The sequence below is a fragment of the Mauremys mutica genome, chromosome 8 (assembly GCF_020497125.1).
Source record: "Mauremys mutica isolate MM-2020 ecotype Southern chromosome 8, ASM2049712v1, whole genome shotgun sequence".
Taxonomy (NCBI): Eukaryota; Metazoa; Chordata; order Testudines; family Geoemydidae; genus Mauremys; species Mauremys mutica.
Genome location: NC_059079.1, coordinates 42,673,154 through 42,695,459, shown reverse-complemented (window position 1 = coordinate 42,695,459; position 22,306 = coordinate 42,673,154). Strand labels below are relative to the sequence as shown.

The window sequence follows — 22,306 nt, the reverse complement described above, 5'->3', positions numbered from 1 at the left end:
TATGGGGAAAAGCTGACACCCAGCACAAAGGAGTTAATCCAGTGTTTATTCCAGACCGATGGTTCTCCTCACTCAATATACAAGTCATAAGAACAGCCTATCAAGCAGAACTGGACTTTTATTATATGATTTTTCAATAGTGCATTTTGGTATTACCTCCTACTAGCTAACCTGTTTTAAAAACTTATTTACTTTTCCCACTGCTGGAGATGAAATTTTCAGCTCAGAACAGCAATCTTTATTATTTGTAGAAAACATTATGAATTAAAAAAGGACACTATCAAGGTATTTCTTATTTTAAATGTTTTTCATTTATAAAAATGCTTTGGAAGCCTGAAACTCAAATGTGTTTCTTGGCAAAAATTCTCCTTCCTACCTCCCTCCTCCATTCTCACACACCTTTGTTAGCCTAGGATTATGATGAGTGACAGGTTGACAGCACTGATTTTTTTTTTTAAATCAAAACAAACTGAAGAAAGTGTTGAAAAGAAGAGCAAATTTACATGGACTTTTTAAACAAGAAAAAAAAAATGCATAGGTAGTTATGGTACATGCTTACCAACCTTAACAGTGTCCCTCTGAGGTAGCATTTCTAAGAGGGTTACTAAATAAGCCACAGCATAATCTAAATCCCTGCATTAAAAATTGCTACCTGCTTGAAAAACCTACTCTGAATATAACACTTTGTTGGGGATTAAAACATAATACATTTTAAAAAGCTTTCTAAGACAGTAGATACAATGGACACAAGTTAATTCTAAGTCTTCAGCCCTTATGTACATCATATGCACATAAATATTTGAGCTATAATACATAATCAAGACCCACCCCCAAAGCTTCTGTCATACTATTATGCAAAGCACAGCCATGCTAATTTCTAGATATAAACCATAATTCCACATCTACAAAACAAAAGTAGAATTAGTGGCAGTTTATTGCCTTATACAAATTTAACCAACATGGCAACCATACCAAAGGAATTAAAACATTTTCAGGACATATGTACAGACTGTACATTTGAGAAACATTTGAACAATAAAAACGCAAGAACAATCTTTGTATTATGAATTAAACTAAACACATGGGTTGAAACCATCAATGCATCAAATGGGATTACAAAGGCACTTCCCTACCCAACATAGGAAATGACAATCTGCAGCCTAGAGGGAGGTTGAAAAAAGAGTGCTCAACTACTGCACAATCTCAACTTTAAGAAAAAAATAAGCAGGATTTAATCAAAGATTTATAGGATTCAATGTGATCCACTTTTCATTGAGTTCACACAGTCTCATCTTTGTTTTTATGTTGCTTTTCTTGGCTCTCTCGTTCTGTACTTTGGCTCCTTCGACAATCATGTTTGTCTGAATGGTCCTTGCTATCACTGTGATCACGTTTAAGGGATCGTTCTTTACTTCTACTACGCTTTCGGGATCTCTCTTTGCTGGGACTGTGGTCTCGTTTTCTGGACTTTTCCACACTATCGGTTCTTCCTCTGCTTCCACTTCTACTTCGTTTATTTGATTTATCTTTACTTTCATTTTTATGTTTACTTAATTTCTCCTTGCTCCTGCTTCTACTGTGCTTACCTGTATTCTTACTTCTACTCCTACTCCTATGCTTCCTCTCCCTGCTTCGACTTCTGCTATGTTTTCTGTCTTTTTTGGAATCTTTCTTATCATCCCTGTGCTTCTTTTCATCCTTGTCATCTTTGTGTCTTTTCTCTTCTATTTCACCCTTACTTTTCCTGTCTTTTGACCGCTCCCTTGATCTCTCTCTTTCATTACCCTTTTCCTTGTCATAGTCTCTATCTTTTTTCCTGCTTCGTTCATTTTCTTTCTCCCGCTCTCTATCCCTGTCTCTTCTATCTCCCTTTCTATCACGACTTCGACTACGGCTTCTGTGTCTCTCTCTGCTTCTGCTTCGCCTCCGCTCTAATGCACGATCAGTACTTCGTGATCTTCGCCTCTCTTTTTCTTTCTCTTTAGCTTCACGTTCTAATCTCTGCCGTTCTCTCTCCCGTTCTAGTTCTCTATCAAAACTAGATGATCCATGGCCTTCCCGATGATGACTTCTGCTTCTGGATCTTCTAGGAGACCTCCTGGGGCTCACAGATCTTCTTGGAGACCTACATTAAAAATAAAGGATTTACAAGTTGAAATTTTTAAACAATGAGCTCTCTGGATTTTTCCAGATTGTGTTTTATGAATCTTCCCGTTCCACATGCTAGCCTTAATTGTCAAACATTATGCATTTATTTCAATATAATTTTATTATTTTATTCATTAGTATTACCATAAATCAACTCTTTTGATTGATTGGTTTAGAAACATTAGTTGTCCCAGCAAAGGTAGGACACTATTTTTTCTGATAATACAAAGGGTAAGGCACTAGATATTGGCTTTTACAATTGCACTATTTTGAAAAGATAATGTATAACCTTGAACGTCTACGCTCTGCATGTCGGTCTATTTCTTCCACTCCCTCCTTGGCATCCTTCTTGATTTTTCTAGGTCTGGTTTTTATTTGCTGATCAATGTTTTTCTGGACTGGAACAGGAATTCTTGGAAACAATGTTGAAAACCATTCGAGCTTAGTAAGAAAGGAACGAAGCATCTCCCCAATGGTCATAACACAACCCCCACCTGCCTTCACATCCAGGTCCTACAAAACACAAAGGAAAAATATCCTGACCGTCAAAAAAGTTCTTTGATTATTTTAAACAAATGCTGATATATTTATTGCCATCTTGAAGTCTCATAATTATGAAAATTTACTTGTTTCACACTTTAATAAATGTTCCAGAAAAAATTCCAATTCTTGTACCCTTTGGATTTGGCAATAAATGTTGTTACAGATAGGGAGTGGGACTTAATACACATGCATGCAGGTCCATAGTAAGCCTGCAGCCATCTGGATGTTAAGGGACTGTCTCAATGAATAGATTAAAGTGTAATCCTCTTACTCTGTCTAGTTGAATGGTATGATCTTGTATCTTATTTAAATGCTACAAAACTGAGAATTTCTTTGTAAGACTATATTTAATACCTCATTTTATGGGTGCATGACGGTACACAGTGATAGCCAACACTGTGGCCTATCCACATAAGAACTACTTCGCTTCCTGTCTATAAATGATCATATAGAAAGTTGTAATACAAAATGGCGTCCTAACAAAATTGGAAGCAATAGCAAACCAACTGCCATGAAGCAGTGAGGTTTCTAATTTAGAAATATGTAAAAAAATAAATAAATGAACAAATAATTGGAAACGCATAATCCATGATGACCATTGTCTCTGAAAAGGGTCATTACCGCATGAAGGCCTTCTTGCTATGCCCTCTCACAGCTCAGGACATGTTAGTCAGCTATTGTCAAGTCCCAAACCTATAGTGCAAGCACACAAGGAAAGTGAGATTTGTTATCTAAACATGAAGAGAAAATCTAAATGTAAAACTGCTTGCACTCACACACATTTAAGTGTTCAGATATACAGTATTTCCAAATATAATCGTTGCACAGAGATCTAAAGAAGAAAACAATGAGTTAGCTTAAATGTAGCACCTCGCAAGTATCTACATGGTTAAACAGAACAAACATTAGAAGCATTTAGAAAAATAACCATGGAACAGAAAGAGGCCTTCTGTTACAGGAAAGTGTGACAATGTTGAACAGCTTCAACATATTAGATTTATGGACTAGAGTAAAAACTTTAGAGGTTAAAATTATCCTTCTTATAAATGTTTACTGTATCTTTAAATGAGTTTGTGCAACACTGGCAAAAAAATGCATATGAACCAGCTGTAAGTACATCCTCCTACATAAAGAAGTCCTAGGGAAGCGGCAGAGAGAGACTGGTTCTAATGCTTCCTCTAACATACAGTTTTGGAGAGATACGAGACATGAATGTATGCTGCTATTCAAAATATTAGAGCAAAAATTGTGTAGTATGTCATATGTATAAACTGTAAGTAGGGTCTTTAATAGTAAAGACACCAATTAAGGCCTGCAAGTTCACTCATTTTCTTGTTCAACTTGTCCTATGAAGGAAGTAGCTTGTAGGACACTGGAACTGAAGCCTCCCCCAAAAAAGTTACAAGGCAGCACTTTAATTCTTGGATATGAACATTAACTATATTTCTATAAAGTAGCACCCACTTGGGGGGGGGGAGGGGGAGAAGGAATGCTAACTATGAATTATGCGATCACCCCACAGCTGAATTCTTAATTAAGGAATATTTTGATCACATTACAAATATACAATAACACAGGTTTACCTGGATTAACAAATGTCTCCTTTGTACAGTATTTGATGCTTAGTATGAAAGTAGCTGTGTAAAATAAATATACTGCGTTGTAGTCATGTGTATGTATTACACTGCATTTTTATTAAAAATAGGGCTTTTCTGTAAACATGAAGTTGGATATTTCTTGTAATACAGGGTGTTAGTCTCAACCAGTCAAGGAAAATATGTTCTTAAATCTAGTAAATCACTTAAGACTCAAACTCAGTATATACTACATATTACTGCAATTTGAGGATTGTGTATTTAAAATCCTCTAACCTAGAAATGTGTTACATATGCTCCCACTCAATTTCTCTAGCCAGGAATTTTGGGATAAGAGACAACAATAATTCCCATAACACACTGCAATCCGTTTGACTGAAGGAGTTCGGAATTTAGCACTTAAAATTTCCTCCTGTTACTCCATGGATCAACATGAATGTTCAGACAAGTACAGATGGCACCATCCTATCCAGTAATTAAGTTGCTCACTTCTGGTTAGTGTAGTTTAGTTTCTAGTGACTTGGGATATAATAGCCACAGAAATGAGCCGATAAAGTTTTGCTGTAAAATTGTTGATCCCAATCACACACTTCTTTCCATCCGAAGTACAAGATTAAATTTTTCAATAATACACAATACATACATTTAGGAGCCTAATCTTTCAAATGCATTTTTTAAAGTCCTGGCCATAAACTCTTATTTATTGTGGTCTGTTTAACATATCCTTTTCTCTCCCCCTTTTTTTTAAAAATGTGTAACAGTATAGAGTATAAAGCCATTAGACACACCACCATGCAGCCCAAAGGTCTCACCTTAAAGAATGTCTTTAAACTGTTTTCACATCAGTTTCTAACATATGTCATAAAGTTTAAAATGATCACTAGTCTTAGCCAGCGGAAAATTCAATTAAAATATTTTGAACACAAAAAACGAAGTTTGTTTCTGGATCATACCCACTCCCCCCATTAATCTATTAGTGTAATTAAATTAAAAGAAAATCACAACATGAAGATGCTCAAACTACAGGAAAATGTATCAAAACTTTTAATCTAAAAAAGCAGCATGAAAGGAAACAAAAGAAAACAAATTATTACCCTCGCCGACATACCTCTTCATCATCAAGGAACGATTCAAACCAGTCCCATAGATCAGTAGGAGGCTGTGTGTACCTTGAAGTACAAAGAAAATGTGTAAATTTAATACAATTTTCTGTGTATTAAACTAGTTTATAGTTAAATACATTGCTACTCACCTAATATACATAAATCCAAGAGCCCTAATATACGGAGAATCTGTGTGTGTAATGAGGCCCATCACTTGCTTACGAGTGAGTTTCAGAGTAAATAATTTGTATAGCAGGCAAAAAGCTGTAGACACAATTCCTCCCGTTCCAACACCTCGTACCTTCAGTGACAGAAAAAAGAAGATATACCAGATGTTTAACATAGACAGTCGCTAAAAACATTACTCCAGATTTTCAGTGGCAGAAGAATAAGAATTAAGCTCTTCCATTGGAGAAAAGCAAGAATAATACTGCTTGCCTCCCCAAACTCAAAACTTTCAGAGTCAAAGGAGGTATCTCAGTCCTCTGTAATTTGGAAATGTGTCATCTACATTCTGATCCAATACTCAAGTCTCATGTGTAGACAAGACTGGGATATTTCAAAGGTGATTATTTACCACACAAAAATATTTAAGAAGGCACGTACTTCTACTTACCCCTCCGCACATCCCTGTCTGGCCTGCTGTTTTTCTGCTCCCTTTCTCCCATGGTTCAACATGTGTAACCTGAAAGTGTGAAAAAGATTACTATCACAGCCATCACATTTAGCTTCAAAGATTATCTACAAGTACATAAAACAATCATCACATGCCGAAATAAATACAGTTAAGTTCATAAAAAAAATTTCCTAAACCAATTCAGTAGTGCTCATCAATTCATACCAAATTAAAGGCAAGCTGGATACTTCAGCAAACAAACAAAATATCTGGTCTTTTTGTGACCACGTTACCCAAGATTTGAATAATCTCTCCTCAAAAGCTGAAAAAAAAAAAAGTCAAAGAAAGTAACTGTTTTTATACTGCACTGCAGTCTCCCCCAAGTATTTATCTGGGGATAAAAACAATCATTACTATGGTCAATGATGAGTAATTCCACTTAAACATACTATTACCATTATGCTTGTTAATAGAGCATTTTAGTCTGTGGTACTTACTGCACATGACTATGGGTACATATTAAACTGCATAAGTAGTGGAGTAAGATATTAATATTTTCTTATTCTCTCCTTATTATAACCTAAATCTAAGACAATGAGAAAAAACAACTATGAACCGTAATATTTTAATCTAAAAAGCTAATGGCTTTTTTGTAGTTTGTGATGATTCTCTTAGATAACGACCTGCTCTCCATACTAAACAATAATGGCAGATTTAGTTTTATGAAAGGTTTTAGCATAGTACAAGTACATCTTAAAACAAGATTAGATGATCAGTGCTAGAACTAAGTTGACCAATACCGTCCTTGGACTCTTGTAATGAGAGTCAGACACAAAGATCTACTCAAGTTACATTAGAAATTGAGCAATTCATAGAGGGAGTAATCACTTGGTTACACAGGTATGTAAATTTTATAAACTCATCAATTTAACATGGGTCAGTTCCACTACCTGGTTCAGAAACTGGAAGACAAAAATCCACACGTCTTACACTGACGCTGTGTAATGCTTGGGTCCAAATATAAAATGGTAAAATTTTACTTCACTTGACACTTCAGAATTAGGGCTGTCAAGGGCTTTAAAAAATTAATCGCGATTAATCACACTTTTAAACAACAGAATAACATTTATTTAAATATTTTGGGATGTTTTCTATATTTTCAAATATATTTCAATTACACCACAGAATACACAGTGTACAGTGCTCACTTTATATTTATTATGAATATTTGCACTGTAAAAAATAAAAACATAGTATTTTTCAATTCACCTAATACAAGTACTGAAGTGCAATCTCTTTATCATGAAAGCGCAACTTACATATGTAGGGTTTTTTTGTTACATAACTTCAGTCAAAAAAACAAAACAACGTAAAATTTTAGAGCCTACAAGTCCAATCAGTCCTACTTCTTGTTCAGCCAATTGCTCAAACAAGTTTGTTTACATTTGCAGAAGATAATGCTGCCTGCTTCTTGTTTACAATGTCACCTGAAAGTGAGAACAGGCATTTGCATGGCATCGAAGGATATTTACATGCCAGATACGCTAAAGATTCATATGCCTCTTCATGCTTTGGCCATTGTTCCAGAGGACATGCTTCCATGCTGATGATGCTCGTTTAAAAAAAGAGTGTTAATTAAATTTGTGACTGAACTCCTTGGGGCAGAATTGTATGTTTCCTGCTGTTTTACCTTCATTCTGACATATATTTCATATTATTATAGCAGTCTCAGATGATGACCCAGCACATGCTGTTCATTTTAAGAACACTTTTACTGCAAATTTGACAGAACACAAAGATGATACCAGTGTAAAATTTCTAAAACAGCTGACCCAAGATTTAAGAATCTGAAGTGCCTTCCAAAATCTGAGAGGGATGAGGTGTGGAGCATGCTTTCAGAAGTCTTAAAAGAGCAACACTGATGCGGAAACTACAGAACCCGAACCACCAAAAAAAAGAAATCAACCCTCTGTTGGTGGTATCTGACTTAGATGATGAAAATGAACATGCGTCTGTCTGCACTGCTTTGGATAGTTATTGAGCAGAACCTGTCATCATCATGGACACAAGTCCTCTGGAATGGTGGTTGAAGCATCAAGAGATATATGAATCTTTAGTGCATCTGGTACATAAATATCTTGCAATGCCGGTTACAATAGTGCCACAAAAACACCTGTTCTCACTTTCAGGTGACAAATGTGAACAAGAAGCAGGCAGCATTATCTTCTGCAAATGTAAACAAACTTGTATGAGCAATTGGCTGAACAAGAAGTAGGACTGATTGGACGTGTAGGCTCTAAAGTTTTACATTGTTTTGTTTTTGAGTGAAGTTATGTAACAAAAAACCCCTACATTTGTAAGTTGCACTTTCATGATAAAGAAATTGCACTTCGCTACTTGTATTAGGTGAACTGAAAAATACCATTTCTTTTATTTGTGCAAATATCTTGTTTATTTGTAATAAAAATAATATAAAGCACTGTATACTTTGTATTCTGTGTTGTAATAGAAATCAATAAATTTGAAAAAAATGTAGAAAAACATCCAAAAATATTTAATAAATTTCAATTGGTATGCAACTGTTTAACAGTGTGATTAACTCAAAAACATTAATTGTGATTAATCACATGAGTTAACTATGATTAATCGACAGCCCTACTCAGAATTATTTAAGAGAACCCGTGAAATAAAACTTTGAATACATGCATAAAGCATGCTGAAATCCAATAAAGTAGTCCAAGGTTTATCTTACAGTCAAACAGCTAAATTACTGTTGACAGTAGCCATCTTGCTAAAAACGTGAACTTGTCTCGTACCAATAATACGGAAACCCATTCAACCTGCTTTATCACATACAGCCTACATATTACCAGCAGCACATTTGAAGAGCTCAGAAATACCAAGTACCATATAAATTATACTGAAAGAATATTTCATATTTTATTATTCATTGTGAATTGTACCTTTTATCTCACACAGCAAGGCACTAAATGGGCTGAATAAAGTAGTTCTCTTTTCAGTCAAAGGACAAGAACCAAATAATAAACTGTACACAAAAAGATGTTCTTCAAATTTGATTTGTATTACAGTAGTGGCTAATGGCCCCAACCAAAACTAGGGCCCCGCTGTGCTAGGCATTGTACAAACACATAGTAGGAGACAGTCCAGATCCCGATGCATGTGCTTAACGTGATGGGACCACTCAGAGTGCCTAAAGTTGAATGTGTACAGGATCAGTACCTAAATGTGTAGGAGAAAGGAAGTGCACCAGTTTACAGAGCGGAACTGAAACACACACATATTAGGGGATAGATTTTAAAATTAACTAATTCGGGCATCTAAACAGAGGCCAGATTTTGAGTAGTGCTCAACAGCGAGTAGTTCAGACAGTGTCTCCGGGTCAGTTTTGCCAATAGCTCAGCACCCAACATGATGAAATCGTAAAAATCTAACTATTTTGGTGCCAAAATGGGAATAGAACTCTTTTGAAAAATGGGGCCATAATTGATTTGACCACTATTACTCAGAAAGTGCGTGGCAAAGCAGAGAATTAAATCCAAATCTTTTGCGCCCAATCTACTGCGCCCCCATGTCTTATCCACAAAAAACATCCTTTTTAATCACACCCACTTTACATGTAAATGCCAGGTAAGAATTCTGTTAGTTTCAATCCAACTAAGAACCTCTATGCCATAAACATCTAAATATTTTTAAATATCAGGAGCCCCATTTCTGTGTGTCAAATTAATCTACTAGACATTTTTATTTAAAGAAGAATGGAAAATATATTTCCTTTAAAGGTTTACACAGATTGAAGTTAAATAATGACCAAGGGTCCAAAAGTACAGAACACACTGCTTTTCAACATGAATATGCAAACTATTTCAACTACCCTAATTAAACTTTAGAGAGTATTTAATTTAGTACAAAGCAATTTGTATGTACTAATTTTAAAATATTTTTGAATATATCTAAAATGTGACTATGTAAAACAACACCTTCTCATTCCAGATATGCTATTCAGTATTTAATCTCAATGTAGGTGACAAAAATAGTCTTTACATCCTTTCACTTCTATTAGTCCTACACTTTCAACACAGCTCCAGGAAAGTGAAATGGGCTCTGTTACTTCTTTAGCATCAACAGGATTGTTTATTGAATCCCAATTGATTATTCCTATGCAATCTGTAATGAGTAACACATGTAATTGAGAACAATAATCTGGCCTCCAAAATCTGTTACTGGAAATTATGCATGATAAGGAAAGAGTCCATCTCGACTCTCAAGAGACTAGGTTGAGTTAACAGCACTCTAGCATTTAGGGGAAAATGCCATCCTCTTTAACCAGTAAACTGAGCAAACTTGATACAGAAATAATCGAGACACAAACATGGAATCGCACACAGCTATTATTACAGAATCACTTTTGAGAACACTATTCTTTAAGCAATGGACTTACCTATGAATAATGTTTTAAGCCAAGCAAGAAATTAATAAAGCTTATTTCCAAATATATTTACACCCACTTGGTGACAACGGAATTGAGGAGTACGGTCAATACATGCCAGAAGAGTGTCAATATTTTCCAGAGTACAAATGACTGAAAACAATGGCCTAAATAACCCTAAACTTGTACACATTAGCAGGACAATGCATGTAATTGTGTTGATGAGCATTAATTTTGCATACCTCTACCTGGTACCCTGGCTTGATGGAAGCCTCGCAGCAAGACTGATTCAATCCTGCTAACGAAACAAGAACTGAGACAAGGATGCACCGAGGAGTTCATTTATCTCCCCAGCACAGCCAGACTAATGCCAACAGCAGCACTATAAGCTGATCTCGTTTCAATACCTGGATGCCCCAATCTCTAACTGGAGAGGAAGGCCACATGCAAGCTCCTACTGGGACCGCTGACTGGCACCGCCATCCCTTTTACACCCCAGCAGTACAACGTGCTAGCAATCGCTAGGTGGTGGGGGCTGGCCGTGGCCCGGGGCACAAATTGAGGAGATTCCTATGCTCTGCGCACTGAGCAGACAGGCTCCCTTTCGGAGACGTGCGCTCGTGCTTCAACCGCTGCACATGGTTTTTACAGCCTCCTACTCACCGTGTTCACGGACTCGGCTCCACGCGCCCTTGTGCGGGAAGGCGGCGGATCCCCGCGCCCTGAGAAGCTGCGAGCGGCCATTTCATCCCCGCAGCGCTGACAGCCCCCGCGCCCACATTCCGCTCAGCACCGGAACGCTCCACTGAGCCCGGCTCGGCGCAGGGGGCAGCCCCTGCCCTCCCCTGCTCACGCGCAGGGAAGGTGGATGCCGCTCACTGCTGGGCCGAGATAAAGGACAAGGGGACCCCGCCACCCGGAGCGAGGGCGGGCCGGGAGGAACCCGCGGGCCGGAAGCGCCCCCAGTCCCGCACCAGAGCCGCTCCCCCGAAGGAAACGGGCAGCACGCAGACAGGCGGGAAGGCCTCGGGGCAGCCAGCCGGCCCAGGCCCCAAGCCGCTTCCACGATGGGCCCTCCCCGCCCCCGCTGGCCTCACCTTGAAGTAGATCTCGTCCACCACCTCGTGGTAGGTCTTGAGCTCGTAGAGCTGCACCTTGAAGTAGGGCGAGGAGAGGATGTTGGTGAGGATCATGGGGTTCAGGTTCATGGTCTTCTCGTTTCCCCACAGCGGCAGCACGTTGCCCTGCTTGCCCGAGGCCGCCGGTTTGGGGGCCCCGCTCTGTAGCGGCGGCTGAGCCGGCGGGACGGATCCGGCCTGGTGCTGGGCCGCCTGCTGCTGCTGGCAATTGCCGGCGCCTGCCGCGGGGCTGTTGTTGGCCATAGTGCCACGGCGGCTCAGTGCTCCGGCCGGGGCGGGGGACTGACTCGCTGCGCCGAAAGGCGAGTGGCCGAGCCGGGCGCTGTCTCCACTAACTGCCAACAAGATGGCGGGCCCTGCGGAAGTGACGAGTTCGTCTTCCGGGACCGACCGCGCTGCCGACCAATCGCACCGACCCGGCCGCTGTGTCCCCAGAAACCCCCGGTGCTGAGAGAGCTGGGATGGCGCCGTTTCCCGGTGGTGAGAATTAGGGCCCCTCCTGGTCAGGGAGACGAGTGACTCCGCGGGGCCCCCGCTCGAATCCGCAAGGCGGGGTCTCTCCCCGCTCCTTAGCCGTCGCTTTCTTACGGGCTGTGCGAGCATTTCGTTTGCTTGAAACCAGCTTGGCAGGAAATGATTTTCTCCGGCCTAGGACGTGTCTCCTGCAGCTTGGGCCTCTCCTAAGAACAAACCGGGTGAAGAGCTATGAGCCCCTGGTTCTGGCACCAGTGGCGAGCATACACTGAAGTCCAGGGCTACAACAAATGGGACATAAATTCCCCCTTGGGGGTTTTAGGACGTAATTCCATGAAAAGGGCTGCTAATCAATATCCTTTCAACTGAAAGCTGCTTTCAACAGCAGCCTCTAATAAATTAGGTCCACAAACTGTAATAATGTAGCACATTTGGAAATTACCAGCTTCAGGTATGTAGCCATAAAAATATAAAACAACAGAAGCTAGTGGAATGAGACTATATAAAACTTGGTGCCATAGGTGCTAGAACAGTTTTTATAGTGGGGGTGCTGAAAGTCATTGAACAAAACTGTAAACCCCGTACATGATAGGAACCCCTTCAAACTAAGGAGTGCTGCTGCACCCCCAGCACTTCTAGTTCCAGCATCTATGTCAGTGGTCAGCAACCTTTCAGAAGTGCTGTGCTGAGTCTTCATTTATTCACTCTAATTTAAGGTTTTGCGTGCCAGTAATACATTTTAACATTCTTAGAAGGGCTCTTTCTATAAGTCTATAATATATAACTAAACTATTGTTGTATATAAAGTAAATAAGGTTTTTAAAATGTTTAAGAAGCTTAATTTAAAATTAAATAAAATGCAGAGCCCCTCAGACCAGTGGCCAGGACCCAGGCAGTGTGAGTGCCACTGAAAATCAGCTCACATGCCGCCTTCGGCACCCGTGCCATAGGTTGCCTACCCCTGATCTATGTTGTTGTGCTACATCTGAATGAACTGGGATACCAAGGTTTCATTCTGCACTTCTGTCTCATGCAGATACCATTTTCAACAAGAGCAGTGTGTACAAGTGACTGCAGGATTAGATTTACCAGAGTCTAAAAATATGAAACCTCTCTAGTCTAGCCTGACAATTGTCTGATACTGACTCTTGTAGCCAAATCATTTAGCTTAGTGTTATCTGTGAAATAATATTAAAAAGGATAACTAGAAATATTTCATGCTGCTAAATTTAAAAACGAGCAGAAATATTTAGGAATATATTTTCCTCCAGAAAAAGTGTCTACTACTATATTTAAGGATAGAAAGAAAGAATTATAGAAGTGTACGACTGGAAGGGACCTTGAGAGTTCTTCTAGTCCAGTCTCCTACACTAAAGGCAGGACTAAGTATTATCATTCACACATTTTGAATTTTAATCCTATCTTTCAAAGCACTTGCAACCCCTCTCAGCTTGGTCTGCAAACTTTATGTGTACTCTCAGTGCCATTATCTAAATCATTGATGAAGATATTGAACAGAACTGATCCCTGCGGGACCCCACTTAATATGCCCTGACAGCTTGCCTGTGAACCACTGATAACTACTCTCTGGGAATGGTTTTCCAACCAGTTGTGCACCCACCTTATAGTAGCTCTGTCTAGGTTGTATTTCCCTAGTTTATGAGAAAGTCAAGCAAGACAGTATCAAAACCTTACGAAATTAGGTTGATTTTATAGAAGTCAATTTTTAGAAAGCAATTTTATACAATCGATTGTGTATGTCCCCACTAGGCACATTAAGTTGGCGGAGTGCGTCCTCAATACTATGGCTAGCATCAACTCACAGAGCGGTGCACTGTGGGTAGCTATTCCACAGTCCCTGCAGTCTCCGCTGCCCATTGGAATTTTGGGTTAAGCTCCCAATGCCTGATGGGGCAAAAACATTATCACAGGTCGTTTTGGGTACCTGTCAGTCTCCCTCCCTCCATCCCTCCATGAAAGCAACGGCAGACAATCATTTCACGCCTTTTTTCCTGGGTTACCCATGCAGACGCCATAGCATGACAAGCATGGAACCCATTCAGCTCACTGCTGCTGTTGTGAGCATAGTAAACACCTCGCGCATTATCCTGCAGTATGTGCAGAACCTGGCTATAAGCCACCAGCACAAGGATGATTGTGAGGAGGACATGGACACAGACGATCCTGAAAGCACAGGATGTGGCAATTGGGACATCATGGTGGTAGTGGGGCAGGTTGATACAGTGGAACACCGATTCTGGGCCCGGCAAACAAGCACAGACTGGTGGGACCGCATAGTGTTGCCGGTATGGGATGATTCCCAGTGGCTGTGAAACTTTCGCATGCGTAAGGCCACTTTCCTGGAACTTTGGAAATTCCTCTATTTCAACCAGGTGACCATGAATATCACTCTCCTGAGGCTAACACAGAAAGATATAGACCGAATGTTGCTTGAATTCAACCGAAACCCAGGACCATTCGCTGCCATGCTTTGTGCTGCAATGATTCCAGACTACTTGCTACTGTCTTGGTGTGGTAAAGTGTCCTACCGTGGAGGACGAAATAAGGCAGCCCTCCCCAGAAACCTTCTGCAAAGGTTTTCAGAGTACATCCAGGAGAGCTTCATGGAGATGTCCCTGGAGGATTCCCGCTCGATCCCCAGACACGTAAACAGACTTTTCCAGTAGCTGTACTGGCTGGGAATGCATTCCAAGTCTTCAGGGCAAATCAAACATTAAACACAATTGCTTTTAAACCCTGTAGTGTAGTTACAAATGTGCACTCACCAGAGGTGCCTTTTCCGGGTTCAGGGAGCCTCCTTGGGAGGGTATTGGCTCCAGGATGATGAAAAGGTCCTGGCTCCCAGGGAGAATGGATTCTCCACTTCCCTGCTGTGCATTGTCCTCCTCCTCCTCTTCCTTATCCACAAAATCCTCCTCCCTGTTGCATGAGACTCCCCACTTGCAGGTGTCCACGGACCGTGGTGGGGTGGTGGTAGGGTCCCCCCCCCAGAATACCATGCAGCTGGTCATAGAAGTGGCATGTATGGGGCTCTGACCCGGAGCAACTGTTTGCCTCCTTTGTCTTTTGGTAGGCTTGCCTGAGCTCCTTAACTTTCATTTGGCACTGCTGTGTGTCCCTGTTGTAGCCTCTCTCCACCATGCCCTGTGCAATTTTTGGCATATATATTAGCATTTCTTCTTTTTGATAGGAGTTCGGCCTGCACAGATTCTTCCCCCATACAGCAATCAGATCCAGTGTCTCCCATTTGGTCCATGCTGGAGTTCGTTTTTGATTCTGGGATTGCATGGTCACCTGTGCCGCTGAGCTTGCCATGCTGACCAAACAGGAAATGAAAATCAGAATTTCCCGGGGCTTTTCCTGTGTACCTGGCTAGTGCATCGGAGTTCAAAGTTCTGTCCAGAGCTGTCACATTGGAGAACTCTGGGATAGCTCCCAGAGGCCAATACCGTCTAACTGCATCTGCACTACCCCAAATTCGACCCAGCAAGGTCCATGTTAGTGCTACTCCCCTCGTCAGGGAGGAGTACAGCAGTCGATTTTAAGAGCCCTTTAGGTTGACGGAACGGGGTTGGATGTGTAGACACGTTGCTTATAAAATAGACCTAACGCAGCTAAATTTGACCTAACCTCATAGTGTAGACCAGGGCTTACTAAAGTCAAGATATGCCACATCTACAGCTTCCCCCGCATCCACAAGGCTTGTTATCCAGTCAAAGAAAGCTATTAGGTTGGTTTGACATGATTTGTTCTTGACAAATCCACACTGACTGTTACTTATCACCTTATTATCTTCTAGGTGTTTGCAAATTGATTCCTTAATTATTTGCTCCATTATATTTCTGGACATTGAAGGTAAGTTGATGGTAATTCCCTGGGTTGTCTTCATTCCCTTTTTTATAGATTGGCACTGCATTTACCTTTTTCCATTTCTCTGGAATCTCTCCTGTTTTCCATGACTTTTCAAAGATAATTGCTAATGGCTCAGTTATCTCCTCTTTCAGCTCCTTGAGTATTCTTGGATGTATTTCATCAGGCCCTGGTGACTTTAAGACATCTAACTTGTCTGAGTAATTTTTAACTTTTTCTTGCCCTATTTTAGCCTCATTTTAGCCTCCGATCCTACCTCATTTTCACCAGCATTCATTAAATTAAATGTCCAATTGCTACTAAACTTTTTGGTGAAAACTGAAACAAAAGAGTCATTTAGCACTTCTACCATTTCCATATTTTCTGTTATTGTTTTTCCGCTCCTCATTGAGTATTGGACCTAGCCTGTCCTTGGTCTTCCACTTGCTTCTAATGAATGGTAGTGGGTTAATGAATCCAAAAGATAAGAAAGAAAAATTCACAAATCTCAGTGGAATTTAAGGGTCTCTGTTTCTGCCTTTGAATGAGTTTGGGTTTGTCATGATAAAGGGAGAAAAGACATAATACAATTTAGACTGTTTAACAAAATATATCTGATGCTTGGGCTCTGGCTTGAGTTTCCACTTAAATATAAGTCTAATTTGTTTATTCAGAAATATACATGTTATAAAGCACCAATATTCTTTAGTAATAAAACACAGTATTACGTAATGCTTTAAAACAGTGGTTCTCTCAACCAGGGGTGAGATGGGAGTCAAATTTTATAGAGATGTGTGACGAGCCTTCCCACTAACTCAAGGGCTTGCAACACCATCCACTCAATATTGGCCCAGCTTCTCCTCTGTGATGATGGAGGGATGACTGTGGAAATCTGAGTGAGTGGTGGTGTGACCTGACAAAAAGGGTTGCAATGTCCACTAGCACTTTCTGATGCTGACAGTGAGAAATATTACCCTGAAAACTTTGTGGATGTTAAGATATGTGCTTTTAAGAGATTTCCTGGCTTCTGCACAGTTAGACAGCAGGATCAAAGGTCTGATTTATTTAAAGTAGAATCCCCTTTCTTAGAATCAATGTATTGGTCCCAGTTCCATCTAGATTACATTGAAAAGTCCTATTTTGTAGAGGAGGGGGAGCTCAAAGTAAAAAAAAAAAAAAGTTGAAAGGACATGATTCAAGAAAGTTCGAGAACTCCTACTTTAAAGAGTCAGTCATAAGCTAAAAGAACAGGAGTACTTGTGGCACCTTAGAGACTAAAAAATTTATTTGAGCATAAGCTTTCGTGGGCTACAGCCAACTTCGGATGCATTTAGTCATAAGCTAAACTACAAAGTAAAGTTTTACGGCAAAATGTAAAGGGAGGACTGTGAGGAAAACTAAAAGGATCTAAAACTTGAATGACTAGAAAACAGGATGATATGAAATTTAGTAAGTATGGCTGTCAAGAGATTAAAAAAATTAATCGTGATTAATTATAGAATATCATTTATTTAAATATTTTTGGATGTTTTCTACATTTTCAAATACATTGATTTCAATTGCAACACAGAATGCAAAGTGTACAGTGCTCACTTTATATTTTTATTACAAATATTTGCACTGTAAAAAACAAAAGAAACAGTATATTTCAGTTCACCTAATACAAATACTGTAGTGCAATCTCTTTATAAGAATGTAGAATTATGTACAAAAAATAACTGCATTCAAAAATAAAACAATGCAGAACTTTAGAGCCTACAAGTCCACTCAGTCCTACTTCTTGGTCAGCCAATCACTCAGACAAACAAGGCTGGTTACAATTTGCAGGAGATAATGCTGCCCACTTCTTAATTACAATGTTACCTGAAAGTGAGAACAGACGTTCGCATGGCACTGTGTAGCTGGTGTCGCAAGATATTAAAGTGCCAGATGCGCTAAAGATTCATACATCCCTTCATGCTTGAACCACCATTCCAGAGGACATGCGTCCATGCTGATGACGGGTTCTGCTCAATAACGATCCAAAGCAGAGCAGACCGACACATGTTCATTTTCTTCATTTGAGTCAGATGCCACCAGGAGAAGGTTGATTTTCTTTTTTTGGTGGTTCAGGTTCTGCAGTTTCAACGTCAGAGTGTTGCTCTTTTAAGATATCTGAAAGCATTCTCCACACCTTGTCCCTCTCAGATTTTGGAAGGCACTTCCGATTCTTAAGCCTTGGGTTGAGTGCTGTATCTATCCATAGAAATCTCACATTGGTACTTTCTTTGTGTTTTGTCAGATCTGCTGTGAAAGTGTTCTTAAAACAAACGTGCTGGGTCATCATCCGAGACTGCTATGACATGAAATATATGGCAGAATGTGGGTAAAAGAGAACAGGAGACATACAATTCTCCCCCAAGGATATCAGTCACAAATTTAATTAATGCATTATTGTTTTAAGAAGCATTATCAGCAAGGAAGCATGTCCTCTGGAATGGTGGCCGAAGCTTGAAGGGGCATATGAATGTTTAGCATATATGGCATGTAAATACCTTGCAACGCTAGCTACAAAAGTGCCATGCAAACGCCTGTTCTCACTTTCAGGTGACATTGTAAATAAGAAGCAGTCAGCAGTATCTCCTATAAATGTAAACAAACTTGTTTGTCTTAGCAATTGGCTGAACAAGAAGTAGGACTGAGTGGACTTGTAGGCTCTAAAGTTTTACATTGTTTTGTTTTTGAGTGCAGTTATGTAATAAAAACTACATTTGTAAGTTACACTTTCAAGATGAGATTGCACTACAGTACTTGTATGAGGTGAATTGAAAAATATAATTTTATCATTTTTACAATGCAAATATTTATAATAAAATTAATAATGTAAAGTGAGCACTGTACACTTTGTATTCTGTGTTTTAATAGAAAGCAGTATATTTGAAAATGTAGAAAAACATCCAAAAATATTTCATAAATTTCAGTTGGTATTCTATTGTTTAACGTGCAATTAATTTTTTTAATCGCAGTTAATTTTTTTTAGTTAATCGCGTGACTTACTTGCGATTAATCAATAGCCCTATTAATAAGATAATTGCAAGGTTGTACAGAGTGGGACAAAATAATTTGAATGTTGTGTATACAATGATGGGCTCTGCATTCATAAACTTCTGAGAAAAAACATCTAGGTATTATCGTGGAAAGGTCTATAAAGATATATTTCCAATATGCTGTGGTGGTTAAAATGGTGAACTGTATGCTTGAATTTATGAATAAGAGAATAAAGGAAGTTGTAAATTTTATCTCGTCCCTTCCAGCTGACCAACAGCTTTTTCATTGCATTTAGGTTCATGTAGGCTTTACTTTTAAGATAACACTGATATGTGGGGTGGTATGGTCCATGTTGGCTCCTTTTAAGACAAATTTTTTATCTAATTTAAAACCATCTGCAGTCACCCCTATTAGTCAGAGGCCTTCTCTTTAGAAAATCCCTTATGCCTTTAATTATTTTTTGAACCAGACATCCTCCCTACTCCATTCCTTCTGGCCTTATAACTCATTATTTTCAAGGCCTTCCTTTTACTTGCTAATCAGGGCCTATCTTTACAACACATTTATTTTTTTCACAAAACTGAAGCTAACGCTAATTCTTTAATTTCATATTTATTCTATACTCACCATTTTGGTTATGTTAATTGGCCAGGGAAGAAATGTACACAAAGGACTTCAAGAATAATTTATTTTTCTATCACACTACACCTAATATGCACTGTCTTTCTCAAAGGACTGAAGTCTTAAAACCACCACGTTCTCCTGTGGAGGTCCACCACGCACATGCCATGTCTGTTCCACATTAACAAGTCTGTCTGTATGATGATGAGTTTCTAGAACCCACTGCTTCAAGAAAGAATGTAGAACCATAACTTATTTGCCTTATGGCAGTCCTAGCAGCCTGGGAACATCTTTGATTTGCTTAGCTAAGCTTTTTAAGCTTAGCTTTGTATTATAATTAATTATTTGTACCACAGCAGCACTTAGAGACCTGAACCAAGATCAGGGCTCTAGGTTGCTAGGCATTGTATATACACACACAGTTTGATTTGATACCTACCCCCAAAAGCTTGCAATCTACAGCTAGAATGTTCAAAGGAGACTAATAGAAGTTAGGCACCCAATTCCCTTAGGCTCATTTGAAAACCTCAGCCTAAATAGACAAGACAAAGTGGGAGAAAGGAATTAGTAATATTCCCATTTTACAAATGGGGAATTGAGGGACACAGAGAAAAAATAATATGCCCAAGGTGACACAGAAACTTAACCCATACCTCTGAGACCCAGTTTAGTGCTATAAACACCCAAAACTATCCTTTTTCCCCAAAGAATAATTTTTTTTCTAACCCCTGCCAATTAGTGACTAGCTTACCCTAGAAGCATGGGGTTTGTATCCTTTTAAAAAAAATCCTAATACAATTGTGAAGGGTCTTATTTTCCATGCAAATTAAAAAATGTAGTCTGTGAACAGTGATTCCTCTTTGAAGGTGTTTTATTTTTAAAATTGTCCCCCATCCTCTGAGTTCCTTCCCTCGTCTTTCCATTTCATTCACAATCATTTAAAAAACACTGTCTTTTCCCTTACTTTATTGTCTGTTCTCTAAGTTATTTATTCATGCATTTGTCTGTCTTTGTCAGGGTTTTTTAGTTGATATCTTTATAAAGTTCTCTCTTTATGAAAGTGGCATCTCCTTGTCTTTCCACGAAGGCCCTCCTTGGTGGTGATGCTGAGGCCTTTGGTACAACTGCAAGCTATAAATTTCTCTGTCTAAAATTAGATTTCTTCCCTCAGGGATCTCAGCTGATCTTCAAACTATCAAATCCAATCAATCAGAAAAGTGATTTTAACTTGCAAAAAGTGAGGAGTTGCATTAAAAGAAATGTGCTGTGGTTCAGTGCAAGCCTCATTACCCAATAATACAGACTGACTCAGATCTCCTTTTCTAGACAGGCTTAGTCTGTCAATTGAAAAAGAGAAGAAAAATTGCAGTCTTTAGTACCTTGTTGATCATAGCATCCCTTGAGTCTGGTTGCAGAAGAATGTCCATTTGCCTTTGAATTATAAATTGAGCAATATTGCCATATGTATTTTCTTGTCAAATGTTACTTACTCTTCAGTAATGTCATCTGACACTGTTGTTTTGCCAGTGTTTCCTTTGCAATCACATTTAATTACATATATTTCACATTTAAAGAGAAGATATGAGATAGGTGATAGCACCTGGTTTTCAAGATGCATTATCTCTGAAATTAATAGAGAACAGTACACAAATCTGCAATCAGATGTCAAAGGACATAGACCCAGTTCCTCAAAGATCAACGGAAGTTAGGAATCTTAATAACATTGAGGATATGGGCAATAGTTATCATTCTAACCTATTTTACCTGCTTTTTGTTCCAGTTACTAAAGCATCTTATGGAATTCCAGTGACTTAGGCCATGTCTACACTGGTGAGCTTACAGTGGCACAGCTGTACCGATGCAGCTGTACCACTGTCTGATCAGTTGTGTAGCTGTTCTATGCCGACGGGAGAGAGCCCTCCAATTTCTAGTTTTGACAGAATAGCTAAAATGGGCAATAAATCTGAGTCTTCCTCTTTACCTAGAATGGAGGTGATTGAACAGAAAAATCCCTGCAGCATGCGAGATATGGGATTGTGTTGAAATCAAAAAAAATCTGTATTATAATTCAATGTATTGCTTTCTGTAGACTATGGTAGTTTAAAAACTCTTAGAACAATTACACTTACCTTTAGATGCTACTAGAGTTGAATGAAGCAGGAGTACCCTGCCTGAAATTACTGATTATAATGTGTAATGAAGACCCTCTTGGATTGCTGGATCTGACAATGCTTGACAGAAATTAAAGATTTTAGATAGACTAAATCTGAGGAACTCTTCTTTTATGAAATGAGGGACTGTAGGGAGCCAGGGTGGCTTCCCTCCGAGCCTGAGGGTGAAAAGCCACTCTCTCAACCTGAGTGGGCGGGGCCAGGCCAAGCTTGCTCCACCCCCCGGAAGGGGAGGGGTGGAACAGGAAGTACAAAGGGCGGGGCCCTTAGCTCAGTCAGGGCAGCACCAGGGAGGGAGGCAGATGCAGACTGCACGCTGCTCCCTTCAGACCCTGCTGCCACCCCAGGGGAGGCCCTGGACCAGGGGAAACCTGAGCTGGAGGAAGGACTGGGCCTACCAGGACTGCCTGCCGCCAAGTACTCAGACGAACTGGAGGAGCCAGAGCCAGGGGGAGAGCTTGAGCTGCCAGCAGCGGTCTACCCGGAGGAACTGGAGGGACCAGAGGGACGCGCAATCGGGTAGGAAGTAGCCCAGGGACAGAACGACACTGC

General features: G+C 39.7%; 2 protein-coding genes across 5 annotated transcripts in view; one reads left to right on the top strand and one right to left on the bottom strand.

The window, feature by feature from the left end:
• Nucleotides 1–304: 304 nt before the first annotated feature.
• Nucleotides 305–11,947, bottom strand: PRPF38B (pre-mRNA processing factor 38B). The gene is made up of 6 exons (XM_045026314.1): nucleotides 11,550–11,947; nucleotides 6,006–6,074; nucleotides 5,539–5,690; nucleotides 5,395–5,455; nucleotides 2,438–2,661; nucleotides 305–2,125 (listed from the first exon to the last, which is right to left on the bottom strand). The coding sequence occupies exons 1-6, from the start codon at nucleotides 11,832–11,834 to the stop codon at nucleotides 1,279–1,281; spliced, it is 1,638 nt and encodes a 545-aa protein (XP_044882249.1). The 5' UTR covers nucleotides 11,835–11,947; the 3' UTR covers nucleotides 305–1,278.
• The window catches only part of HENMT1 (HEN methyltransferase 1), a 49,342-nt gene continuing 38,211 nt past the window's right edge, over nucleotides 11,176–22,306 (top strand). The window contains exons 1-2 of one of the 4 annotated variants that reach the window (XM_045026317.1): nucleotides 11,176–11,579; nucleotides 15,886–15,941. The gene's annotated coding sequence lies outside the window, so the exon portion shown is untranslated. Of the gene's footprint in view, nucleotides 11,580–12,042; nucleotides 12,517–15,885; nucleotides 15,942–22,306 lie in introns of those variants that run through there. The other 3 variants (XM_045026318.1, XM_045026321.1, XM_045026319.1) reach the window with 3 other exon arrangements.

Coding starts and splice junctions, on each gene's coding strand:
- PRPF38B (XM_045026314.1), bottom strand. CDS start 11,834: ATGGCCAACAACAGCCCCGCGGCAGGCGCCGGCAATTGCCAGCAGCAG. Junction 5,691..6,005: donor AGACAGGGATGTGCGGAGGG/GTAAGTAGAAGT, acceptor CTGTCACTGAAG/GTACGAGGTGTTGGAACGGG. Junction 2,662..5,394: donor CGTTCCTTGATGATGAAGAG/GTATGTCGGCGA, acceptor TGTGTTTTGTAG/GACCTGGATGTGAAGGCAGG.